This window comes from Prunus mume, linkage group LG7 (assembly GCF_029339155.1).
Source record: "Prunus mume cultivar Tortuosa linkage group LG7, ASM2933915v1, whole genome shotgun sequence".
In the NCBI taxonomy this organism is placed as follows: Eukaryota; Viridiplantae; Streptophyta; class Magnoliopsida; order Rosales; family Rosaceae; genus Prunus; species Prunus mume.
Window position 1 is genome coordinate 6582286 of NC_142704.1, and position 22195 is coordinate 6604480.

General features: G+C 39.2%; 1 protein-coding gene and 2 pseudogenes across 2 annotated transcripts; 2 read left to right on the plus strand and 1 right to left on the minus strand.

The window, feature by feature from the left end:
- Window positions 1-961: 961 nt before the first annotated feature.
- On the plus strand, window positions 962-3382 carry LOC103338174 (L-type lectin-domain containing receptor kinase S.1-like). Its single transcript, XM_089055783.1, is given in 2 exon segments — window positions 962-2053; window positions 2056-3382. Coding segments are annotated over 2 exon segments (2025 nt in total). The 5' UTR covers window positions 962-1251; the 3' UTR covers window positions 3279-3382.
- A 1221-nt stretch (window positions 3383-4603) lies between these two features.
- LOC148915337 (ferric reduction oxidase 8, mitochondrial pseudogene) lies at window positions 4604-6843 on the minus strand (annotated as a pseudogene). Its single transcript, XR_016122270.1, has 4 exons — window positions 6795-6843; window positions 5738-5937; window positions 4931-5602; window positions 4604-4810 (listed from the first exon to the last, which is right to left on the minus strand). The product of XR_016122270.1 is annotated as a ferric reduction oxidase 8, mitochondrial pseudogene (transcript).
- An 11589-nt stretch (window positions 6844-18432) lies between these two features.
- Window positions 18433-20587, plus strand: LOC103338172 (L-type lectin-domain containing receptor kinase S.1 pseudogene; annotated as a pseudogene).
- The last annotated feature ends 1608 nt before the right edge of the window (window positions 20588-22195 follow it).

Here is a 22195-nt window from a genome sequence, read left to right on the forward strand (position 1 = left end):
GGTGGCCAAATACAAAGGCCCAGGGCAGGCAAGATTCGTTGTGTATGGCCAATAAGGTGAAGCTCATGGCCCACATAAATGGTTCACGAATCATACAAGGGACAATGCCATCTCAAACCCCATATAATGATGAAGAGAATAAGTTTCAAATTTGAAATATATTTCAATAAAATAGAGAGAAATATTCCTAAATGAATAATCAGATGGTACTTTTTAAAAAAATTAATAAGGAACTAATCATGACTGATTAAACTCTAATTAGCGTCGAGATTATGGGATCGGGCCATCAAAGCCGTGTCTAGAGCCCTACAATGAGTGGGTTTTCTATAATATTTTAAAGTTTTTTCTCTTGTGAATTGGTTTTGGAATGTAGTTGGGTACCAGGTGCGCTGATCAAATGCTTGGGTGCATTTAGAAGGCCCAAATCCGAGTCCAAACTTAAGGATCAAAATTGGGGAAGGGCCTTCTGGAATTTAATTTAGGCCTTATTTTTGGCATTGGACTTGAGCAGGACTAATTGCTGTTTTTTTTTTTTTTTTGTTTTGTTTTGTGAGAGTGTGGCTTGGTGTTCTTTGTGAGAAACACTTACATGAAATAGAATAACACTATTTTTTCTTTATCTTGATCAATCATAGGATGTCCCGTGTGATAATTTTTCTAGGTCTTTGGATGTAATCTAGAAGCTTGTGGAAATATGCCAAACAAACCCTTTACCTGTTAACATTCACAACCTTGAATTGACTAATATATTGGTACCAAAAGTCGGCTGTGGGAATGCCTTATCTTCAACCTTGTGCTTGGAAATTGAATTATATGAATGCAACTAGGACGAAATTCTTTCCTTTTTCATTATCCCCACACTTGATATAAGCTCTAAAATACACTCACCCATCACCAACTTGTACATGTATTTTCTCCTTCAATATTTACATATAATATAACTTCAATAAATTGATAATATTACGTGACAGTGAACCGACGAAAAAATAATAGAATGCTTCCCCTATTCAATATATATAATAAAAGCAACAACTAGATTTGTAATAATAGTATTTCATTTCTTGCATGAGGTCCTTCTTCGATATGAAATAATGAATGACTAGGGTTTAGGACTGACTGAGCTGTCCACACGTACAATACGGAGTAATCTTCACTAAAGAAAGTAACATAACCACCTATTTTAATCCCACCAACCTTCAAATTTGTTTTCACCAATTTCAGTATAGCCGGCGATCACCGGAATCTGTACGGATGAGACCCTTCTCTCTTTTCTTCCCCCTCCTCCTCCTTCTCCACCCCATCTTCTTATCTCCCACTTCGGCTCTCGACTTTCTCTTCAACTCCTTCTCCAACATCACCAATGCCACCGACCTCACTCTCATCGAAGACGCTCTGCTCGAGGCCACCGTCATCCGCCTTACAAACGACACCGCTCCGCTCTCCGTCGGCCGCGTCTTCTACCCAACAAAGCTCGCCATGAGACCTACTTCCAATTCCTCCTCCCTCACCTCCTTCTCCACCTCCTTCGTCTTCTCTATCCTCCCCGACATCGCTTCCAGCCCAGGCTTCGGCCTCTGCTTCGTCCTCTCCAACTCCACCTCACCCCCCAACGCCCTCTCCAGCCAATACTTCGGCCTCTTCACCAACGCCACTGTCCCCTTCGTCGCTCCGCTGCTCGCCGTCGAGTTCGATACCGGGCAAAACCCAGAGTTCAACGACCCAGATGGAAACCACATCGGCATCGACCTCAACAACATCGAATCTGCTATCACAACGCCGGCCAGATACTACAATTCAAGTGGAGGCCTCGTCCCGATTCAGATGCGTACCGGCCAGAACGTTCGGGCTTGGATTGAATTCGACGGGACTAATTTCGAATTCAATGTCACTGTTGCTCCTGCTAATGTTTCGCGCCCTTCTCTGCCCACGCTTACTTACAGAGACCCCAAGATAGCGAATTACGTTTCGGCCGAGATGTTTGTTGGGTTTTCGGCTTCCAAAACGCAGTGGATTGAGGCGCAGAGAGTTTTAGCTTGGAGTTTTAGCGACACGGGGTTGCTAGAGAGATTAACACCACCAATTTGCCTGTGTTTCAGCTGAGTTCTTCTTCTTCGTCTTCGTTGTCAAATGGGGCAATTGCAGGGATCGCAATCGGTTGTGTGGTTGTGGTGTTGGTTTTAGCATCTGGGTTTTACTTGTATTGGCGAAAGAACAAGCTGGAACGTGAAGAGAAGGATGAAATTGAAGATTGGGAGCTCGAGTATTGGCCGCACAGATTTTCAAACGAAGAGCTCAGCGAGGCCACCGATGGTTTTTCAAAAGATCAGCTTCTGGGTTTTGGTGGGTTCGGAAAAGTTTACAAAGGGACTTTATCAAACGCCACAGAAATCGCAGTCAAATGCGTCAACCACGATTCGAAGCAAGGACTGAGAGAGTTCATGGCGGAGATCGCAAGCATGGGCAGGCTGCAACACAAGAACTTGGTCCAAATGCGAGGATGGTGCAGAAAGAGGAACGAGCTCATGCTCGTGTACGATTACATGCCCAACGGAAGCCTCAACAGGTGGATCTTCGACAAGCCCAAGACGGTTCTGGGGTGGGAGCAACGACGTCGTGTGCTGGCCGATGTGGCGGAGGGCCTGACCTATCTCCACCATGGCTGGGACCAGATGGTGGTTCACAGAGACATCAAGTCGAGCAACATTTTGCTGGACGCGGAGATGAGAGGGAGGCTCGGCGATTTCGGGCTGGCCAAGCTGTACCAGCACGGAGAAGTGCCCAACACGACACGTGTGGTTGGCACGTTGGGTTACTTGGCGCCGGAGCTGGCGAATCTGGCGTCGCCGACGGCGGCGAGCGATGTGTACAGTTTTGGTGTGGTGCTGTTGGAGGTGGCTTGCGGAAGGAAGCCTATTGAGATGGAGGCTGCGGAGGATGAGGTGGTGCTGATTGATTGGGTGAGAGAATTGTATGCAAGAGGGAGGGTGGGGGAGGCTGCGGACCGTAGATTAGAAGGACAGTATGAAGAGGAGCAGATGGAGGTTGCTTTGAAGCTTGGATTGGCTTGTTGCCATCCTGATCCCCAGAGAAGGCCTAGCATGAAGGAAATTGTGGCGGTTTTGGTTGGCGAGTCAGCAGCTGCCGCCGCCCCCGCCCCCGCCGCATTGTTGTCTGAATTGGCAAGGGGTGATAGTAATGTTTTTAGCGGCGGAGGCGGCGGTGGCGAGGAAGAGTCTGAGGACGTGGCGCCGCTCCAACACCAGCCGCCTTCAGTGTGAATAGAGTTGTTTTTGTTTTTAAATTTTTTTTCTTTCTGTAAAATAAAAAATTTGTGAATTATACAGTGTTACTAATTGACATTTGATTTTTCAAATGTATTAAATTTTGATAGTGATGATATATGTATGTTTGAATCTCACAAGATTTTCAAGGTGACAAAAAGCTGGGTGGGTGGTGGTCTATGGCTGGCTACCGTCTTATTTGATCTTAGCAAATAAATAAACAAGAAAAAATAATAAACACTAAAAGAAACTATTTCTTATTTGAACTGGATGGAAGCTAGATCCAAAGGGTCAGAGTGAGCAATATTTATGTATTTTTCTTGCCACATTTAATATCGAGGAAATATTACGGATTCGAGTCTTATATTCGTATAATGCGTGTGAGTTTAGTATGATATCGCTTTTCTCAATAGAAAAAATCCTTAAAAAAAGATATTCATGGTCCAACCACTCAAAATGTTTGTAAAATGTTTGTGTTTTTTTTGGCTCACTAACTTGCAATGTAATCTTTAGTTAGGCTAGGACCCTCCTGAATATGGGGCTGTATTGTTCTTTAGTTCTCTGTAAACTGTTCTGGTTATGAATGAATTATCCTCTTTATCAAAAAAAAAAAGAGAAAAATAAATTGAATTAGACTTGGCTCCTCCTTTATCTTTTCTTTTTAAAATGAAAGATTTGGCTCCTCATGGATCTTCCTGTAACCATTAACCAACATGATTATGATATAATTATTTGATTGCTTTTTGACAACTTGAATTTTAATCTAGATAGACATTATTCCAGATTTTCCCAATTTGGGTGAGTGCTCCCCATTATTCCACACTAAAAAAAGTAAACTATCTGCAGAAGAGCAACTGAGAAAAAACAAAGTTCCAATCATTAAAGTTCATATTTATACTACAAACAAAGAGACATTTATATATATGTACATTGCTCAAGTTCATTATCTTCGAAGCCTAAGAAGCAATTACAACAACTGATCAATCTAGATAGACACAAACCTGTTGATTATAATACCAAATATCTAGAGTTGATTGATCTGAATACTATTTTGGATGGAAATCTAACGGTTATTATCTTCACTTTTTGTTATGGTTTCTGGTGTGAGACTAGACTGAAATTTAGGGAGTGGAAGCTGAAATTGGGTCTCTGCTTCTTAGCTCCACATTTTTTCTGGCAAATTGATGCCACTGATTCTTTCATAGTCTCAGGTCCACAGACCAACACTCCAATATCAGATCCACCTTTCTCATCTGGAAACTTTGCAAAGATATCTGCTCAATTCAACAAATGTTAGAAACATATCCTAGTCTTGTATGCCAGAACAAGGAATTTTAAAAAGTTTGGAACTTGGAAAAGATTGCATGGATAAATTTAACTTTAAAAAGTTTGGACTTCTTCACAACATATATAAGCTGCATTCTTGGTAGGAATTTGTTTATGCCGCTGTTTTGGGACGAAGCAAGTTCCTGTATGATGCTCAGAAATGTTATTCCATTCCTCCAGAAACAAGAAGTAGACTGTCATATCTGCACAAGATTTCAAATTCATGGGCTTATTCATATTCAATTTTGAGATGCTAAATGATGATCGCTGAGCAGTTTAACAATATATATATTCTGTAATGAAAACTTGAATTTTTTATGCACCTTAGGAAGTCCGTAGAGACAGGTCCATAAGGGCCTTCTACTGCAATAGGTATGTACTTCGTCTGATCGCCATCAGACTTTTGCCTAGTTTGGATCATATGGGAGAGAGAACTTGTCCACGATCCTTCGGATTTGATCATTATAGACATTGTGTTCTCATCAACCCTGGAGCTGGAAGTAATGCTAAATGAGTGCCACTCATATTTGGATATACTTGGTACCTTCACAAATATAATGCTTGTTGGTGTTTACTTGCGCCCTGCAATTAGTGGAATGTGATGTTTCATATGTTTTCTCCAATTTTAGAAAACTTCTGGTCATTAAACAAGGTCTAGAAAAATTCCCTGGATCTTTTGGTAGAATGAGCTCTATAGCTTTGGAGGGGAAGATTCGCACCGAAAGAATGCATGTTTCAGGCCTAGATTGTATGATCCGAAGGAGCTTGTCAAGGCCGAACAGAAAAATTCCAGGGAAAACCATGTAGAAGTGACGGTCTCCAGCATGAAACAAGAAGAATACCATAAAAACCATGTAGAGATGGTGTGTGTAGTAAAATATTTCAAACTGCTTTCTCCTTATTTGAGGAAGTGATGTGATCCCAATCATTAACCCTGTGACCAGACAGATCTCCCCAGCAAGGTATATCCGCCCGGTTTTCTGCCATTCCCATATCTGTGATTGAATGAATTGCACCAAAAAGATCAGCAAAACTAAATAATGCCAATACCAAAATAATACAGCAGAGTTTACACTAACAGAAAACCAAATGATTGAAATGCTCCAAATGAAAAAAGGACTAGGATTTACCTCCTCCTGGATATAGTGGCTGACCCCCCAAATGAACAAAGTGCTTGCACCATGGAAAGTGGCAAAAAATATCATTGCAGTCCCAAGCCATATATGGTATCTTACAGAAGCTTCAAACTGGATGCCAAGCAACCGAAATATGGCAAGTCCTCTTAATATAGGGAAAAGAAGAATAGCCAGGCAGACTTTTGATAAAGTCTCTTAGATGAGGTTTTATCTCTTAATCGTTGGATTAGACTAACCAATTTGATCCAACGTTTAAAAGATAGGACACTACCTAAAAGCCATATATAAGGCCTTTGATATAGAATTCTTGGTATTTGGGTTCTAGGTGTACTGATCAAATTATTTGGGTGCATTTAGAAGGCCCAAATCCCAGTCCAAACTTAAGGAGCAAAATTGGGGAAGGGCCTTCTTTGAATTTTATTTAGGCCTTATTTTTGGCATTGGACCTGAGTATGCCTTTTTTTTTTTTTTTGGGTGGGTGTGTGTGTGGGTTGTTTGGAAGCTCATTCTACGGCGGGCATGGCGCATGGATGCGCCCATTGTTATAGACCATTGGATGAATAGTTGGTGATGTGGAGTTATCCACACTGTTGAGTTAGTTACCGGATAAATCGGTTGTTGTAGGTAAAAATAAAAAAAAAGCAAAAACTCTCCTTCAGTCTGACATTTCAAGTCGAGTTAGGGTAGGGTTCTATTCTCTCTCTTTCCTCTCCTCCTCCCGTGACGATGAGGGGAGCGGATCCTCTGTTCCCAAATTGGTGTCCCCTCCATGTCCCCTCTCTAATTTGAGAGAGTTAACTCCGTTAACTTTTTTATTTGACAATTTTAAAAATTAAAAAAAATTAAAAGCTGCCCAAATAACCCGACGTGCGTCATCTTCCTTGTTAAACCCAGCGAGCGTCGTCTCCCTTGGGTCTTTCATGTGTTTGTCTATCTTTGAAGAATTTGTGAATTAAATGGTTTATTGGAGTTGAATCTACTGCTGTTATGACATAGAGATTTAATTATTTGGAGTTTAACGATATTCACGAGGTGATTTGTCGCCAACAACCTTCAAGAGGCAGAGGAGAGGACCCATCACCTTGGATGGTTTTGCTCATGCTCTTCCACAGCTTCCCATACCAACAAGCTTTGATGCCGTCAAAAGCACCAGTTTAATGACTCTGCCTCTTCTTTCATCAGTTTCTATTGTGACCAACCAAGCAATACTACATAGGAAGTATTCCTTATTAGGCCTTGTGTTGTATAGCAGCTATTTATCTAGTGATGATGGCTTTTAGTTCATTTTTATGTAATTAAAATGATTAAGTCTCTTTCTTCATTTGAAAAAATAATAAAAAAATAAAAGTCTCTTTCTTCATGTCGTAGAATGCCTCAAACAGACATGACAAACATGATTAATTTTAAATTGAATTTAAAATAAATCAGGTACGAATGTGGTTGCTTCCTCCAATTCCTCTGTATTTCAACTTGAATTTATAGAATTAGGTTTTGTTTGCTGTTAATTTGGGGCTTTTGTTCTAATTGAGCTGTATGAGGTTTGTGGGGTAAATTGAAATGCTTGATAGAGGATTTTAAGGGGATGCATGATGGGGGTTGAAATTATAAAAAAACTCAAGCACTATTTAAACATATAAACACACCCAAAACCCATCATTACACACACTCAAAACCCATTTATAAACACACCCAAAAAGTTGACTTTGAGGTTGATTTTAGGTGTGTTTCTATGTTTAAATAGTGCTTGGGTTTTTTTATAAATACATGTCTAGAATTGGGTTTATTTATAAATTTGTAATATTATTTTGCTCAGCTGCTTGGTCTTTTAACATTATCCTCGAGCATATGATTTTGTGCGTTTGGCTCGTAATCATTTTTGGGCCTACTTGTGATGATGAAATGAAATCTTGGTTGATGGGGATCAGATTAATTTTTTCCTTGGGAAGGATGGGGTAAATTAGTTCCTCTGTTTTTCATTGGTGATGTTACTTCTTGTAATAAACTACCAATTAGCTTATTTCAACAATGTTAAAAGTGGTTTGGTTGCTGTTGATGTAATTTTTTTGTAATAAATTCTGATGAAATAGGCAATACATTCATTATAATTGCTTTCTTTTGAGATGGTTGGTTTTCTATGGTGTGGCTCTCTCTCTCTCTCTCTCTCTCTCTCTCTCTCTCTCTCTGTTTTGGTATGTTTTTAGAGTGAAATTACATCTTTTTCTCTTTTGAATATAAATTTTGTCTGTTTTTAGTTGGTCAAGTATTTATAAGCTCGAAACCAGTTGAAGTCCGAATTGTGATTGATGAGATTTCCATTTAATTTGAGGGCTAAGTGATTCATGTTTAGGAGCTAAATGCAAGGATGTATAATTTTTACTGCTCAAAATTTAGGTTTTTTTTCCTATTAAATTAGGCTTGTCGAATTAGGGCTTCTAAATTGAATTGGGGATTGAGGCAGATGATTTTTTCTGTTACATTAAGGCCGTCAAGGTGGTTGAGAGTTAGTTTTCAATTTTGATTTTAATTTCAAGGAGCTGTTTGATCGTTCTGCATATTATAATGTTCTGATGGCGATCTGTATTTTTTTAGCGGAATTGATGAGAACTCTGGCCGAATAACCGAAGAGATAGAGAAGTGCAAAGAGCAGAGTCTTGAGAAGAAGAGAGGCTTAGAGGAAGCCAAAGAACAAGTTGAGAAAGCTGCTTATGCAGTTTTAGAGATGCTCAACAACAGAGCATAGAATGTAGAGTGAATGTATTGAACAATACTTTCAATTACATGAATGAAGTTTATGTTGGCTTTGATGAGGATATAGTACCATTGAAATAAGCTTTTAAAGTAAATTTGACTGTTATATCATAGTTTATGTGCCAATTGAAACAATCATCCCATTAGCATTGTGAATGGGCATTGTACTATAAAGTTATATTTTGAGATTAGTATATGCATATTGTCATGTTATTGGCAGTCTTTTCAATTTTAAAAAAGTAAATACAATATGTGATTTGTCAATACAATTGACAAACAGGTAGTGTCATTTGCATTCCTGTCGTGCAATTGACAAAGAAAGTAGTACTATTTGCATTTCAGTCGAGCAATTGCCATTATCTGTGCATAATTAATTGAAAATGTAAATATAATATGTGATTTGTCAATGCAATTGACAAACAGGTAGGGTAATTTGCATTCTAGTAGTGCAACTGACAATTAAAGTAGTCCCATTTGCATTTTAGGGAATATTAACAGCTCAACGACATCGAAAATAAACTTTTTACAAAGCAAAAAAAGCTCCCAACCCTAGCCCCCTCTCTTCTATCGCCTTGGGGGTGGCTTACTCACCACCATTTTATGTTGGTTATTGGTTTCTTTTTGGTGGTTGTCAGCTTGCTATGGTTGCGCGGCTTGTGGCTGTAGGATTGTGCGGCACATATCTGTTAATGGTGTTAGGGTTTCCTAATGTTGTGTTGTGCTTTGTAGGCTTCTGCATTCTGTGGGCTTTTTTCCCGTTATGTGGGCTCTTGGCCTCTATGTGGGCTTAATGCCTTTATGTGTGCTCTATGCATTTTGTTAGTTTCATTTATAGTAGGCTCTATGTCTGTTTGTATTACATTTTGTGTGAACTCAATTATTTGAGTTCATTTTGATGTAATCTGGCTTTGACCTTCTATTTAATGAAACTCGATTTCGACCTCCAAAAAAAAAAAAAAAGGTTGTCCAATTTGCATTTCAATCTTACAATTATCATTATCTTTTCACAATTATGAAACGTAGAATCTCTCACTAATGATAAATCCTTCATAATTAATTGTATGTTCAAAAGATTATAATCCATGTGCAAAAAACTTAGTAGAATGCATAAAAACATTGCTTAATAGAATGCAATTGTATTTTTCTTTGCAATTCGTAACTTCTGTCCTTGCAATTGCATTTTATGCACATTATTGCAAACATGGTTGCAATCATGTTATACATTTTATTCCTAGAAATGCATACTTCATAAGTTTATCTTGGAAATACAAAATAAAATTAAACTATATATTTGGATAAGTTTATTTCCGAAAAGGAACATTTGAATTGATTAAGGGTAATTTGTCTCCTGTTTGACAATTGCCTTTGATACCATAAAAAAAGGAAAGAAAAAAAAAGGTATGATTTATGAGGTTTTGCATCATGATTACAACTTTAAGATTCTTCATAATCCCTAATATTGTAATGTGGATCCATAACATTGTAAAATGGTGATTTACAACATTATGGATTTGGTGAACCCTAATGTTGTAATCCAAGAGCAAAATCTTGTAAATTATTACCAAAACTTGTAAGTTACGAGTTTATGGATTCTTTTTACGATGTTATGGTGCCCTCAGTCCTTAATCTTGTAAAACATTTTTTTACTAGAATAATGACCCATTTTACACCACTAAGGTCCACCATTACCAATTCCTTGTAATGTGATCCATAACATTGTAAAATGGTGATTTACAACATTATGGATTGTTGAACCCTAACTTTGTAATCCATGAGCAAAAACTTGTAAATTACGAGTTTAGGGATTCTCTTTACGACGTTAAGGTACCATCGGTCCTTAATCTTGTAAACTATTGTTTACTAAAATAAGGACCCATTTTACATCCATAAGGTCCACCATTACCAATTCCTTGTAATATGGATCCATATCCTTGTAAAATGCTGATTTAACAACATTATGGATTTAGTGAACCCTAACGTTGTAATCCAGAGCAAAACCTTGTAAATTGTTATAAAACCTTGTAAGTTACGAGTTTAGAGATTCTCTTTACGACGTTAAGGTACCCTCGTATCCCAAAATTGTAAAATCGGTCCTTAATCTTGTAAACCCTCATTTTACTAGAATAAGGACCCCAATTTACATCCTCATGGTCCGAACTTATCTATTCTTTGTAATTTGGATCCATATCCTTGTAAAATAAGGATTTACAACGTTAAGGATTATGAGAACCCTAACGTTGTAATCGTGGTACAAAAACCTGTAAATCACTACCTAAATCGTTTAACTTACATGTTTATGTATCCATTTTATAATGTTTTGGTACCCTCGTATCTCAAAATTGTAAGATCGGCCCTTAATCTTGTAAACTTTTATTTTACTATAATAAGGACTCAATTTACATCCTCATGGTCCGAACTTACATATTCTTTATAATTTGGATTCATATCCTTATAAAATAAGGATTTACAACATTAAGGATCATGAGAACCCTAATGTTGTAATCATGGTGCAAAAACCTGTAAATCACTACCCAAATTGTGTAACCTACATGTTTATGGATCCTTTTTACAACGTTATGGTACTTTGTATCCTAAAATTGTAAAATCAACCCTTAATCTTGTAAACCCTCATTTTACTAGAATAAGGACCTAATTTACATCCTCATTGTCCGGAGTTACCAATTCCTTGTAATATGGATCCATATCCTTGTAAATGGGTATTTACAACATTATGGATCAGGTGAACCCTAATGTTGTAATCCTGATTCAAAAACTTGTAAATCGCTACCCAAATCTTGTAACTTATAAGTTTTAGGATTCTCTTACAATGTTATGATACTCTTATATCCAAACTACTATAAATCACAATCCAATCATATGCCAATTGCCAAACATGGAAGGGCATAATTGCATGAGCCTTACGCAATTGCATTTTCAAAAAGTGGAAACTTGATAACTTGTATAACCGGTAACCAATTTTTTTAAAAATCTGAGAGCATCATAAAAGACAAATGGTGCATGGATGCACTATAGAAGTGCCCTGGAAATAGACCCAACAAGCCATTGACCTGTTAACATTCAAAACCTTGAAAGCTTGAACTGACTAATGTATTCTATTGGTACCAAAAGGCGGCTGTGGAAATGATTTATCTTCAATCTTGTGCCTGGAAATTGAATTATGTGAATGCAACTAGGACGAAATTCTTTCCTCTTTCATTCTCCCCACACTTGATAGAAAGGTCTAAAATGCATTCACCCATCACCAACTTATACTTATACATGTTTTTTCTCCGTCAATATTTACATATAGTATAACATAAATAAATTGATAACATTATGTGACGGTGAACCGAAGAAAAATAATCAGATGCTTCCATGGCCGGTCTTGAGATTTTGAAGGCCCTGTGCTAACCTTAAATTGGGGCATCACGTAAGCTAATACAAATTTACACCATTACGTAATGCAATACAATAAATGTTTTTTTTTCTTAAAGTGACCAAAGTACCCCTACTCCCAAGGGCAAAATTGAAATTTCACAAAAGAATTAAATTTGATTAAATTGATTAAATTGTATCAGGGATGTTACAACTTTTGAATAATCGCCATGATTGTGACGATGAGTCTTTGTCGTAATATATCATATTCAGATATTAAATATTTTTTAACACCTAATTTATTTTGTATCAATATTCCAAGAACATCATTAATTGGATGAAACTTTTTTGGTTGAGTTAGTTGGATGCATTATTTTTGCAAATTAAATATCTTTTTAACACCTAATTTATTTTGTATCAATATTCCAAGAACATCATTAATTGGATGCAACTTTTTTGGTTGAGTTAGTTGGATGCATTATTTTTGCAAAATTAAATATCTGAGCATATATAAAAACAATCGTGTACCACTTTACACTAAAAAAGAATTAGGGTTTAAAACTGATATGTTTATTCTTCTCTCAATTAGGAATATAGATACTACATACAGAGTGGTTACGAATAAGAAATATGTGCAAAATCTCCTAATTCTACTCAAATTAGATATTACAATAAAATATAAATTATATTCCTAATATGAACAAATTCTATTCATAATAGGAATGTTGACTCACACCAACACTCCCCCTCAAGTTGGTGCATAGATATCGGTAATGTCCAACTTGTCAAGTGAGTCTTCAAATCGGCGCTTTGACACGGCATGGGTCAACATATCTGCAAGCTGTTTTGAAGAAAGCACAAAAGGTATAGAAATTAACTTATGCTCCAGCTTCTCCTTAATGAAATGCCGATCAACTTCTACATGCTTATTTCGATCATGTTGTACCGGATTGTTAGCAATTTCAAATGCATACTGATTATCACAGTGGAACTTTGTAGCAGCATTCGGTCTAAACCCAATTTCAGCAAGTAACCACCTCAACCATAGTATTTCACAAACCCCTTGGGCAATCCCTCTGTACTCAGACTCTATGGAGGATCGAGACACAACGTTTTGCTTCTTGATACGCCACGTAACTAGGTTACCACCAACAAAGATGAAGTAACCTGATGTAGAACGTCTATATGTAATATTCCCTGCATAATCTGCGTCAGTGTAACCTTCTAGATCCAAGTAACCATTTTTCTTAAATAATAAACCTCTCCTAGTAGCAGACTTTAAGTAATTCAGAATACGCATCACATCAGCCATATGATCCTCACTAGGTGAATGCATAAATTGGCTAGCAACGCTTACAACATAGGCAATATCAGGGCGTGTCAATGATAAATAAATCAATCTCCCAACCAATCTTTGGTATCTTTCTCTGTTAGTTGGGACCCGAGCCACATAAACACCAAGTTTATGATTCTCAACAATAGGTGTATCAGTTGGTTTACAATCAAGCATTCCAATATTTGCTAGCAAATCCATGACATACTTCCTTTGTGAAAGAAATAAGCCATGTTTAGATCGAGTGAGTTCTACTCCTAGAAAATATTTCAGACTGCCCAAATCTTTCATCTCAAATTCAGATGCTAAACGTTTCTACAGTCTCTCGATTTCTACAGTATTATCACCAGTCACAATCATATCATCAACATAAATAATCAACAAAGTCACCTTACCAACCCTATGTTTAATGAATAGAGTATGCTCAATATTAGGCCTGTTGGTAACCAAACTTCTTCATAGTGGTGGTAAATCTACCAAACAATGCCCGAGGAGAATGCTTTAACCCGTACAACGCCTTTTTCAATTTGCACAAAGTTCCCTGTTTCACCGAAAACCCTATACCATGGTGGAAGACTCATGTACACTTCTTCTTCTAGTTCACCATGTAAGAATGCATTTTTACATCAAATTGCTTCAGGGTCTAATCCAAGTTTACTGCTAAGGATAACAAAACTCTGACAGTATTCATCTTAGCCATAGGTGCAAAAGTATAATGATAATCAACTTCATATGTCTGAGTGAACCCTTTAGTTACTATTCTTACCTTGTACCTCTCCACGGTATCATCTGCATTATATTTAACTGTAAACACCCATTTGCATCCTACATGCTTCTTTCCCTTTGGTAGATCAACAATGTCCCATGTATTATTTTTTTGCAATACCTCCATTTCAATATTCATGGCTTCAACCCACTTTGGATCATTAAATGCCTCCTCAACACGAGTTGGAATTTTAATAATATCCATTCTGGTCACAAATGCTTTGCACTCAGGAGATAACCTTTGATCAGACACATAATGAGCAATAGCATATCTCGCTTTGCCTTTTGGTGAGTAACGATCAGGTGGAACCCCACGATTCCTTCTAGGCGGTAAAACATAAGAATTATTAGAAGTATGAATAGAAGCACTTACCGCAGGAATATCAAGGGAGCTTGATCGGGTACTATTAGAGAAGCTTCATGGGGGGCAATCGGTTCAATGACAGTAGTGACATTAGTTAAAATAGCAGGTTCATCTAGTGTAGCAGGTTCAGCCGATATAGTAGGTTCAACAGGTTCGATCGGTTATTTCCTTTGTATCAAACTATCCAATACTACTCCCCCTTATAAATCTAGCCAGTTATGTCCTTCACTATTAGTCTCCCTCTGAATGACGTGCTCGGGTGTATCAGAGAAGAACATTTCATCCTCAATAAAGGTAACATCCATAGAGACATATAGACATCGGGTTGCAGGATGATAACATCGGTAGCCTTTCTAATGAGGAGAGAAACCCAGAAATACATAGCGGAGAGCACATGGATCCAACTTACTCCTATGATTCTGATGGAGGTGAACGTAGACAACACAACCAAACACCTTTGGAGACAGAGTCAGCATAGAAGAGGCAGAGATATGATAGGTCAGTACATACATAGGAGTTTGGAAATCCAAAACTCGGGAAGGTAGATGATTCAAGAGATAGACTGCATAGGTAACAGCATCCATCCAGAACCGCTTTGGAACCAACGCACCAAGCAGCAGAGCATGGGTAGTAGCAAGTATATGCCCATTTTTACGTTCAGCAACCCCATTCTATTGTGGTATTTGAGGGCAAGTAGTCTCATGGAGTATATCCTTAGTGTAAAAAAATGGGATAACGCCGAATTAACAAATTCTCCACCATTATCAGATCGAAAAACCTTAATAAGGAGCATAAATTGAGTTTGAATCATCTGATAGAAATGCTGAAAAATTTTGATCCACATCACTTTTATTTTTCATCCCATATAACCACATTATACTAGTGCAATCATCCACAAATATACAAACCAACGAACTCCTAAGGCTGTAGAAACCGGAGAATGTCCCCAAACATCAGAATGAACTAAATCAAATGGCATAAGCCATTTATTACAACTTGGAGGGTAGGATACCCGATGACTCTTAGCTAAAATACAAGGCTGATACTGGAAAGCAGACTCATTGACACCACTAAATAATGCAGGAAACAAATGCCGTAAATATCCAAATGAGGCATGACCAAATCGGTAATGGAGCAACCAAATCCGGCGATGCTGAGAAGTTTCGGCGCTATCAGCACGAAGAACCCGACTAGTTGCCACATCATCCACATAATAAAGCCCCCCATTTTTAGTACCACGACCAAAGATCTCCCGAGTCTAGAGGCGAAGATGTTGGAGTGCTTGAGACAGCGATCAAAGTCAGAGGAGGAGTAGCAGTAAGATGGTCGTACCCAGTGGTGATGTCAGCTGCAGAAGAACCAGACCATGTATGCTGAGAAACCAAAGTGGTGTTCTTGGAAGCAAACACAATAGTAGGTTCCCCAATCTTGGTGCCAGATCCAAGCATAATAATATGTCGTTGAGCCTCTCGACGAACCATAAAAAATACATTTTTGATACTTGGAACTTTATCACTTCATAGAATATCACTGCGGACCTTGTCATAAGTATTGTCAAGGCCAGCCAAAAAATCATACACACGATCTGCCATAACAACAGCCTGAAAAGTCTTCATATCATCAGCACACTTCATCTGAAAATGGACATCTCTTGTCCAATTCAAGCCATATTGCCTTAAGTTCGGCAAAATAGGTAAAGACAGGACGACCCTCTTGCTTGAGACGGGTAACCTGGCATCGCAGTTCATAGAGCTCGGATATGTCAGAGCCATCATAAAACATCTGATTGACAGCATCCCAAATTTCCTTAGCAATAGGTAGAGTATGAAACATATTCAACAAATTGGGTTCCATATTTCGCAACATCTAACTTTTCACAACAGCGTCAGCAATTTTCCACTTCCCAAATTTCGGGTCCTTTGAATCAGTGTCGCCAGTCAAGTAACCCAATTTGCCTTGTGTAGTAGCATGGAGTTCGATCATCGAAGCCCATATCTCATAGCTGGATCCATTCAATTTGAATCCCATAGGTAGGTTGGTGGATGATTCGATATGAACCGTCACAATAGGAATAGAAAAAGAAGAAGAGTCAATGACATCTGACATGGTGAGAGATAGCGGCGGTAGCGAAAGATTAGGTGACGACGACGACAGTAAGAGATATAAGACGGCACAGGTTTAGATGTATAGGCTAGGTGCAGTGGAAATAAGTATTTTTAGGATTATGGTTTTGATGTTGTAGAGACGGATCGGAACCCGCTCTGATACCAACTCAAAAATAATTAGGGTTTAAAACTGATATGTTTATTCTTCTCTCAATAAGGAATATATATACTACATACATAGTGGTTACAAATAGGAAATATGTACAAAATCTCCTAATTCTACTCAAATTAGATCATTACAATAAAATATCAATTATATTCCTAATAGGAACGTTGACTCACGCCAACATTTACTAACTACATTTTTAATTGAGGTGAGCCCTATGTATGGAAGCCTTATATCTATGGGCACTTGAAAAAAAAAATCTACATGAGTAATTGAAGAGCTAGCGTAAAGTCAATGATGGGGACGTACACACGTGACAAGCAATGTTTGCACATAAGAATATAGATATTATTGGGGCAATTAGAATATCCTAGCTGAATAATATATATATATATATATATATTGCCATGCATGCAATTGAGAGATATAGTGTCATCATTTGAGGAATGAGGTGCTTAATCGTTTGATCTATTTCAATGAAATCATGTGGTAGAGATTTATTTAAGTGTTTAAACTTGTTTGTGTCTAATGACTTGCCAAAAACCCACATGTACGTACGCTTTACTGCGTAGCAAGGCTGTTGTAACTCGTTCACGTGTTATAATATGGATGGGCGATATGGTTAATATTTCCCACTTTTATTATATAATATCAATAAATATCCATTTATATATTCTAACAAATGAGTTATACCAAGTGACATACTCTCATACTATGTACACTATAATTACTCGCACTTAAAGCAACCACAATAAGGTCCCTAAACCACCTCCTTAGACAAATTTTAGAGAGAACTTGGAAAAATACAACTTCAACCATGCTCCTATTCACCTCCTAAAATAGAGAGACCTCTAGGAACTTCTAAATTTGAGGAGAGATAAAGAACTCCTAGTGACTCCTTATAATTTAATGATGTTTCGTTTTATGCATAGTTTAAACTTTTAATTACTACAAGCTATTTTTTTTTTTTTTATATAAAGATGATAACCAATCATATTGAATTAAAAAATAATTATAGTATTTATGACTTCCTAACTTATGGAGTATGATTGGAGTTCAAATTTTATAGAGTTCCTAAAATAACTTTTTTGTGTTTTTAGCTAAATTTTAACTAAATAATAGGGAGCATGACCTTTGCCTACATAATTACTGACTAATTCCTTGTGATCGGGTATTTATTATTTCAGTATGTGGTTGTGAAAGTAACTAGGGATATTGAATGTTGGTATTGACATTGGACAGGCTACTTTAAACAGTGGTTGCAACATTATATGATTGATAGACAGCAAAATAGTTTTTATCTTTCAACGAAAACAATAAGTTTCAGAAAAACAAACCAAAATTTTAATTTGACCCTAATTGTCATTATGGTGGTTTTGCTACTAACTAGGTCACATTTGCATATAACTCTATTCTTTAAAGAAATTTTACTAGTCCTATATGTAATAAATTTTCAACTATAATTTTTATTCTACTACTTTTGCAATTTGACCTTTTTTATTTTATTTTTGTCATTCAATAGGGAGGGAAATGGAGGATTATTATATTGGGTTGTCTTAAGATTGTCTTTTATGTGAATCGAATTCGAGTGCATTCCCCTATTCAATATATATAAAAGCAACAACTATATTTGTAATAATAATATTCATTTCTTGCATGAGGTCCTTCTTCAATATGAAATAATGAATTACTAGGGTTTAGGACTGACGGAGCTGTCCACTCGGACAATACTGAGTAATCTTCACTGAAGAAAGTAACATAACCACCTATTTTAATCCCACCAACCTTCAAATTTTTTTCAACCAATTTCAGTATCGCTGGCGGTCACCGGAATCTGTACGGAATGAGACCCTTCTCACTTCTCCTCCCCCTCCTCCTCCTTCTCCACCCCATCTTCTTCTCTCCCACTTCGGCTCTCGACTTTCTCTTCAACTCCTTCTCCAACATCACCAATGCCACCGACCTCACTCTCATCGACGACGCTCTGCTCGACGCCACCGCCATCCGCCTCACAAACGACACCGTTCAGTTATCCTTGGGCCGCGTCTTCTACCCAACAAAGCTCGCCATGAGACCTACTTCCAATTCCTCCTCCCTCACCTCCTTCTCCACCTCCTTCGTCTTCTCTGTCCTCCCCGACATCGCTTCCAGCCCAGGCTTCGGCCTCTGCTTCGTCCTCTCCAACTCCACCTCACCCCCCAACGCCATCGCCAGCCAATACTTCGGCCTCTTCACTGACGCCACTGTCCCCTTCGTCGCTCCGCTGCTCGCCGTCGAGTTCGATACCGGGCAAAATCAAGAGTTCAACGACCCAGATGGAAACCACATCGGCATCGACCTCAACAACGTTGAATCTGCTATCACAAAGCCGGCCGGATACTACGATTCAAGTGGAGGCCTCGTCCCGATTCAGATGCGTACCGGCCAGAACGTTCGGGCTTGGATTGAATTCGACGGGACTAATTTTGAATTCAATGTCACTGTTGCTCCTGCTAATGTTTCACGTCCTTCTCTGCCCACGCTTACTTACAGACACCCCAAGATAGCGAATTACGTTTCGGCCGAGATGTTTGTTGGGTTTTCGGCTTCCAAAACGCGGCAGTTGATTGAGGCGCAGAGAGTTTTAGCTTGGAGTTTTAGCGACACCGGGGTTGCTAGAGAGATTAACACCACCAATTTGCCTGTGTTTCAGCTGAGTTCTTCTTCTTCGTCTTCGTTGTCTAATGGGGCAATTGCAGGGATCGCAATCGGTTGTGTGGTTGTGGTGTTGGTTTTAGCATATGGGTTTTACTTGTATTGGCGAAAGAACAAGCTGGAACGTGAAGAGAAGGATGAAATTGAAGATTGGGAGCTCGAGTATTGGCCGCACAGATTTTCAAACGAAGAGCTCAGCGAGGCCACCGATGGTTTTTCAAAAGATCAGCTTCTGGGTTTTGGTGGGTTCGGAAAAGTTTACAAAGGGACTTTATCAAACGCCACAGAAATCGCAGTCAAATGCGTCAACCACGATTCGAAGCAAGGACTGAGAGAGTTCATGGCGGAGATCGCCAGCATGGGCAGGCTGCAGCACAAGAACTTGGTCCAAATGCGAGGATGGTGCAGAAAGAGGAACGAGCTCATGCTCGTGTACGATTACATGCCCAACGGAAGCCTCAACAGGTGGATCTTCGACAAGCCCAAGACGGTTCTGGGGTGGGAGCAACGACGTCGTGTTCTGGCCGACGTGGCGGAAGGCCTGACCTATCTCCACCATGGCTGGGACCAGATGGTGGTTCACAGAGACATCAAGTCGAGCAATATTTTGCTGGACGCGGAGATGAGAGGGAGGCTCGGCGATTTCGGGCTGGCCAAGCTGTACCAGCACGGAGAAGTGCCCAACACGACACGTGTGGTCGGTACGTTGGGTTACTTGGCGCCGGAGCTGGCAATCTGGCGTCGCCGACGGCGGCGAGCGATGTGTACAGTTTTGGTGTGGTGCTGTTGGAGGTGGCTTGCGGAAGGAAGCCTATTGAGATGGAGGCTGCGGAGGATGAGGTGGTGCTGATTGATTGGGTGAGAGAATTGTATGCAAGAGGGAGGGTGGGGGAGGCTGCGGACCGTAGATTAGAAGGACAGTATGAGGAGGAGCAGATGGAGGTTGCTTTGAAGCTTGGATTGGCTTGTTGCCATCCTGATCCCCAGAGAAGGCCTAGCATGAAGGAAATTGTGGCGGTTTTGGTTGGCGAGTCAGCAGCTGCCGCCGCCCCCGCCGCATTGTTGTCTGAATTGGCAAGGGGTGATAGTAATGTTTTTAGCGGCGGAGGCGGCGGTAGCGAGGAAGAGTCTGAGGCGTGGCGCCGCTCCAACCCCAGCCGCCTTCAGTGTGAATAGGGTTGTTTTTGTTTTTAATTTTTTTTTTCTGTAAAATAAAAAATTTGTGAATTATACAGTGTTAGTAATTGACATTTGATTTTTCAAATGTATTAAATTTTGATAGTGATGATAAAAAGCTCACAAGATTTTCAAGGTGACAAAAAGCTGGCTATGGCTGGTGAAAAATGGTTCGTCTTTTCTGATGTTCTTTTTCTTTTATGTCAACTACTTTTATTTGATCTTAGCAAATAAATAAACAAGAAAAAATAATAAACAATAAAAGAAACTATTTCTGATTTGGACTGGATAGAAGCTATATCCAAAGGGTCAGAGTGAGCAATATTTATGTATTTTTCTTGCCACATTTAGAGCTACTCCAGCGGTGAAGCCCAGCCCGAGGCTGGGGAAAAAAAAAAATTGCTTTTTCAGCGGATAGTCCAGGCTCGAGGGGTGTAGGATCCACCAACTGGGCTGGCCTCGAAGGCTGTTTCCGCCTGAGGTCCAAAACGCGGGGTGACGTCGCTCGACGCGTCGAGCACGCGGTAATCAATTTTTTACCGTTGGCGCGTGCCAAAGGTAAAAAATTTGAACTAGCGTCTTGTTGACGTTAGCGACGCAGCTCCAACATCTAGAAGCCACGTGGCACGCCCTAGTGCTCGATTTGATTCTCGACCTTCATCCAACGATCGTCGTTTTCCAGCAATAAAATTATGAAAAAAAATTAAATTTTTTTTTAAATACTAAAAAATACTTTAAAAATCTGATTTTTTTTTTTCTTCCTATCAATACCCTTCACTTTCAACACCAAACCATAAGCAATAAAAAACAACACAACCAAACCATAAGTAAATAAAACATAACCAAAACATCTATACTCCATCATTCATCTTCATTCCCTCTCACCGCCCATAGATGCTCTATCAAGTTAAGTTGACGCCTTTCATGAATATACGAAGATTGCATCTCTGTATATCGATCTATTATCCGGGTCATGAAACGATCGTCCCTCACCAACGGTTCCAACTCAAACGGTTCTCCACTTGGCCCCATGGGCCTTTCATAAATCCGGGTCAAGGCCGTGTTCATTGGATCCGGTTCGTAGACCTCTCCAGCATCATAATTGTACTCATCCTCCACAATTATATTATGGATGATGATGCAAGTCATCATAATGCTTCGGAAGATCTCCTCATCAAACATACGGGCCGCACCTCGAACAATCAACCACCGAGCTTGAAGGATGCCAAAACACCTTTCGACATCTTTCATGTATCCCTCTTGATAGGTAGCAAATAATTTTTACTTCTGGGATCGGGGATTCGAAATGGATTTGACAAATGTGCTCCACCTTGGGTAGATACCGTCAGCTAGATAATACCCCGTCTGGTAAACTGTATTGTTGACTTGATAGGTAATATTGAGGTCTTGGCCTCTTAGAACATCGTTGAAGACCGGAGATTGACGCAGGACGTTGAGGTCATTTTGGGCTCCGGCAACTCTGAAGAAGGCATGCCAAACCCATGTGTCGAAGCCAACAACGGCTTCCAGGATGATACTTTTTGGCATTTTCTATTTCCGTAATCACCTTGCAAGGCAATTGGGCAATTCTTCCATTGCCAATGCATGCAGTCAATACTACCAATCATTCCTGGAAATCCTCGAGCTTCGGCTTTTTGTAGAAGCCGTTGGAGATCCCTAGGAGTAGGTCTACGCAGGTAGTCCCTAGTGTACAGATTTTCAACTG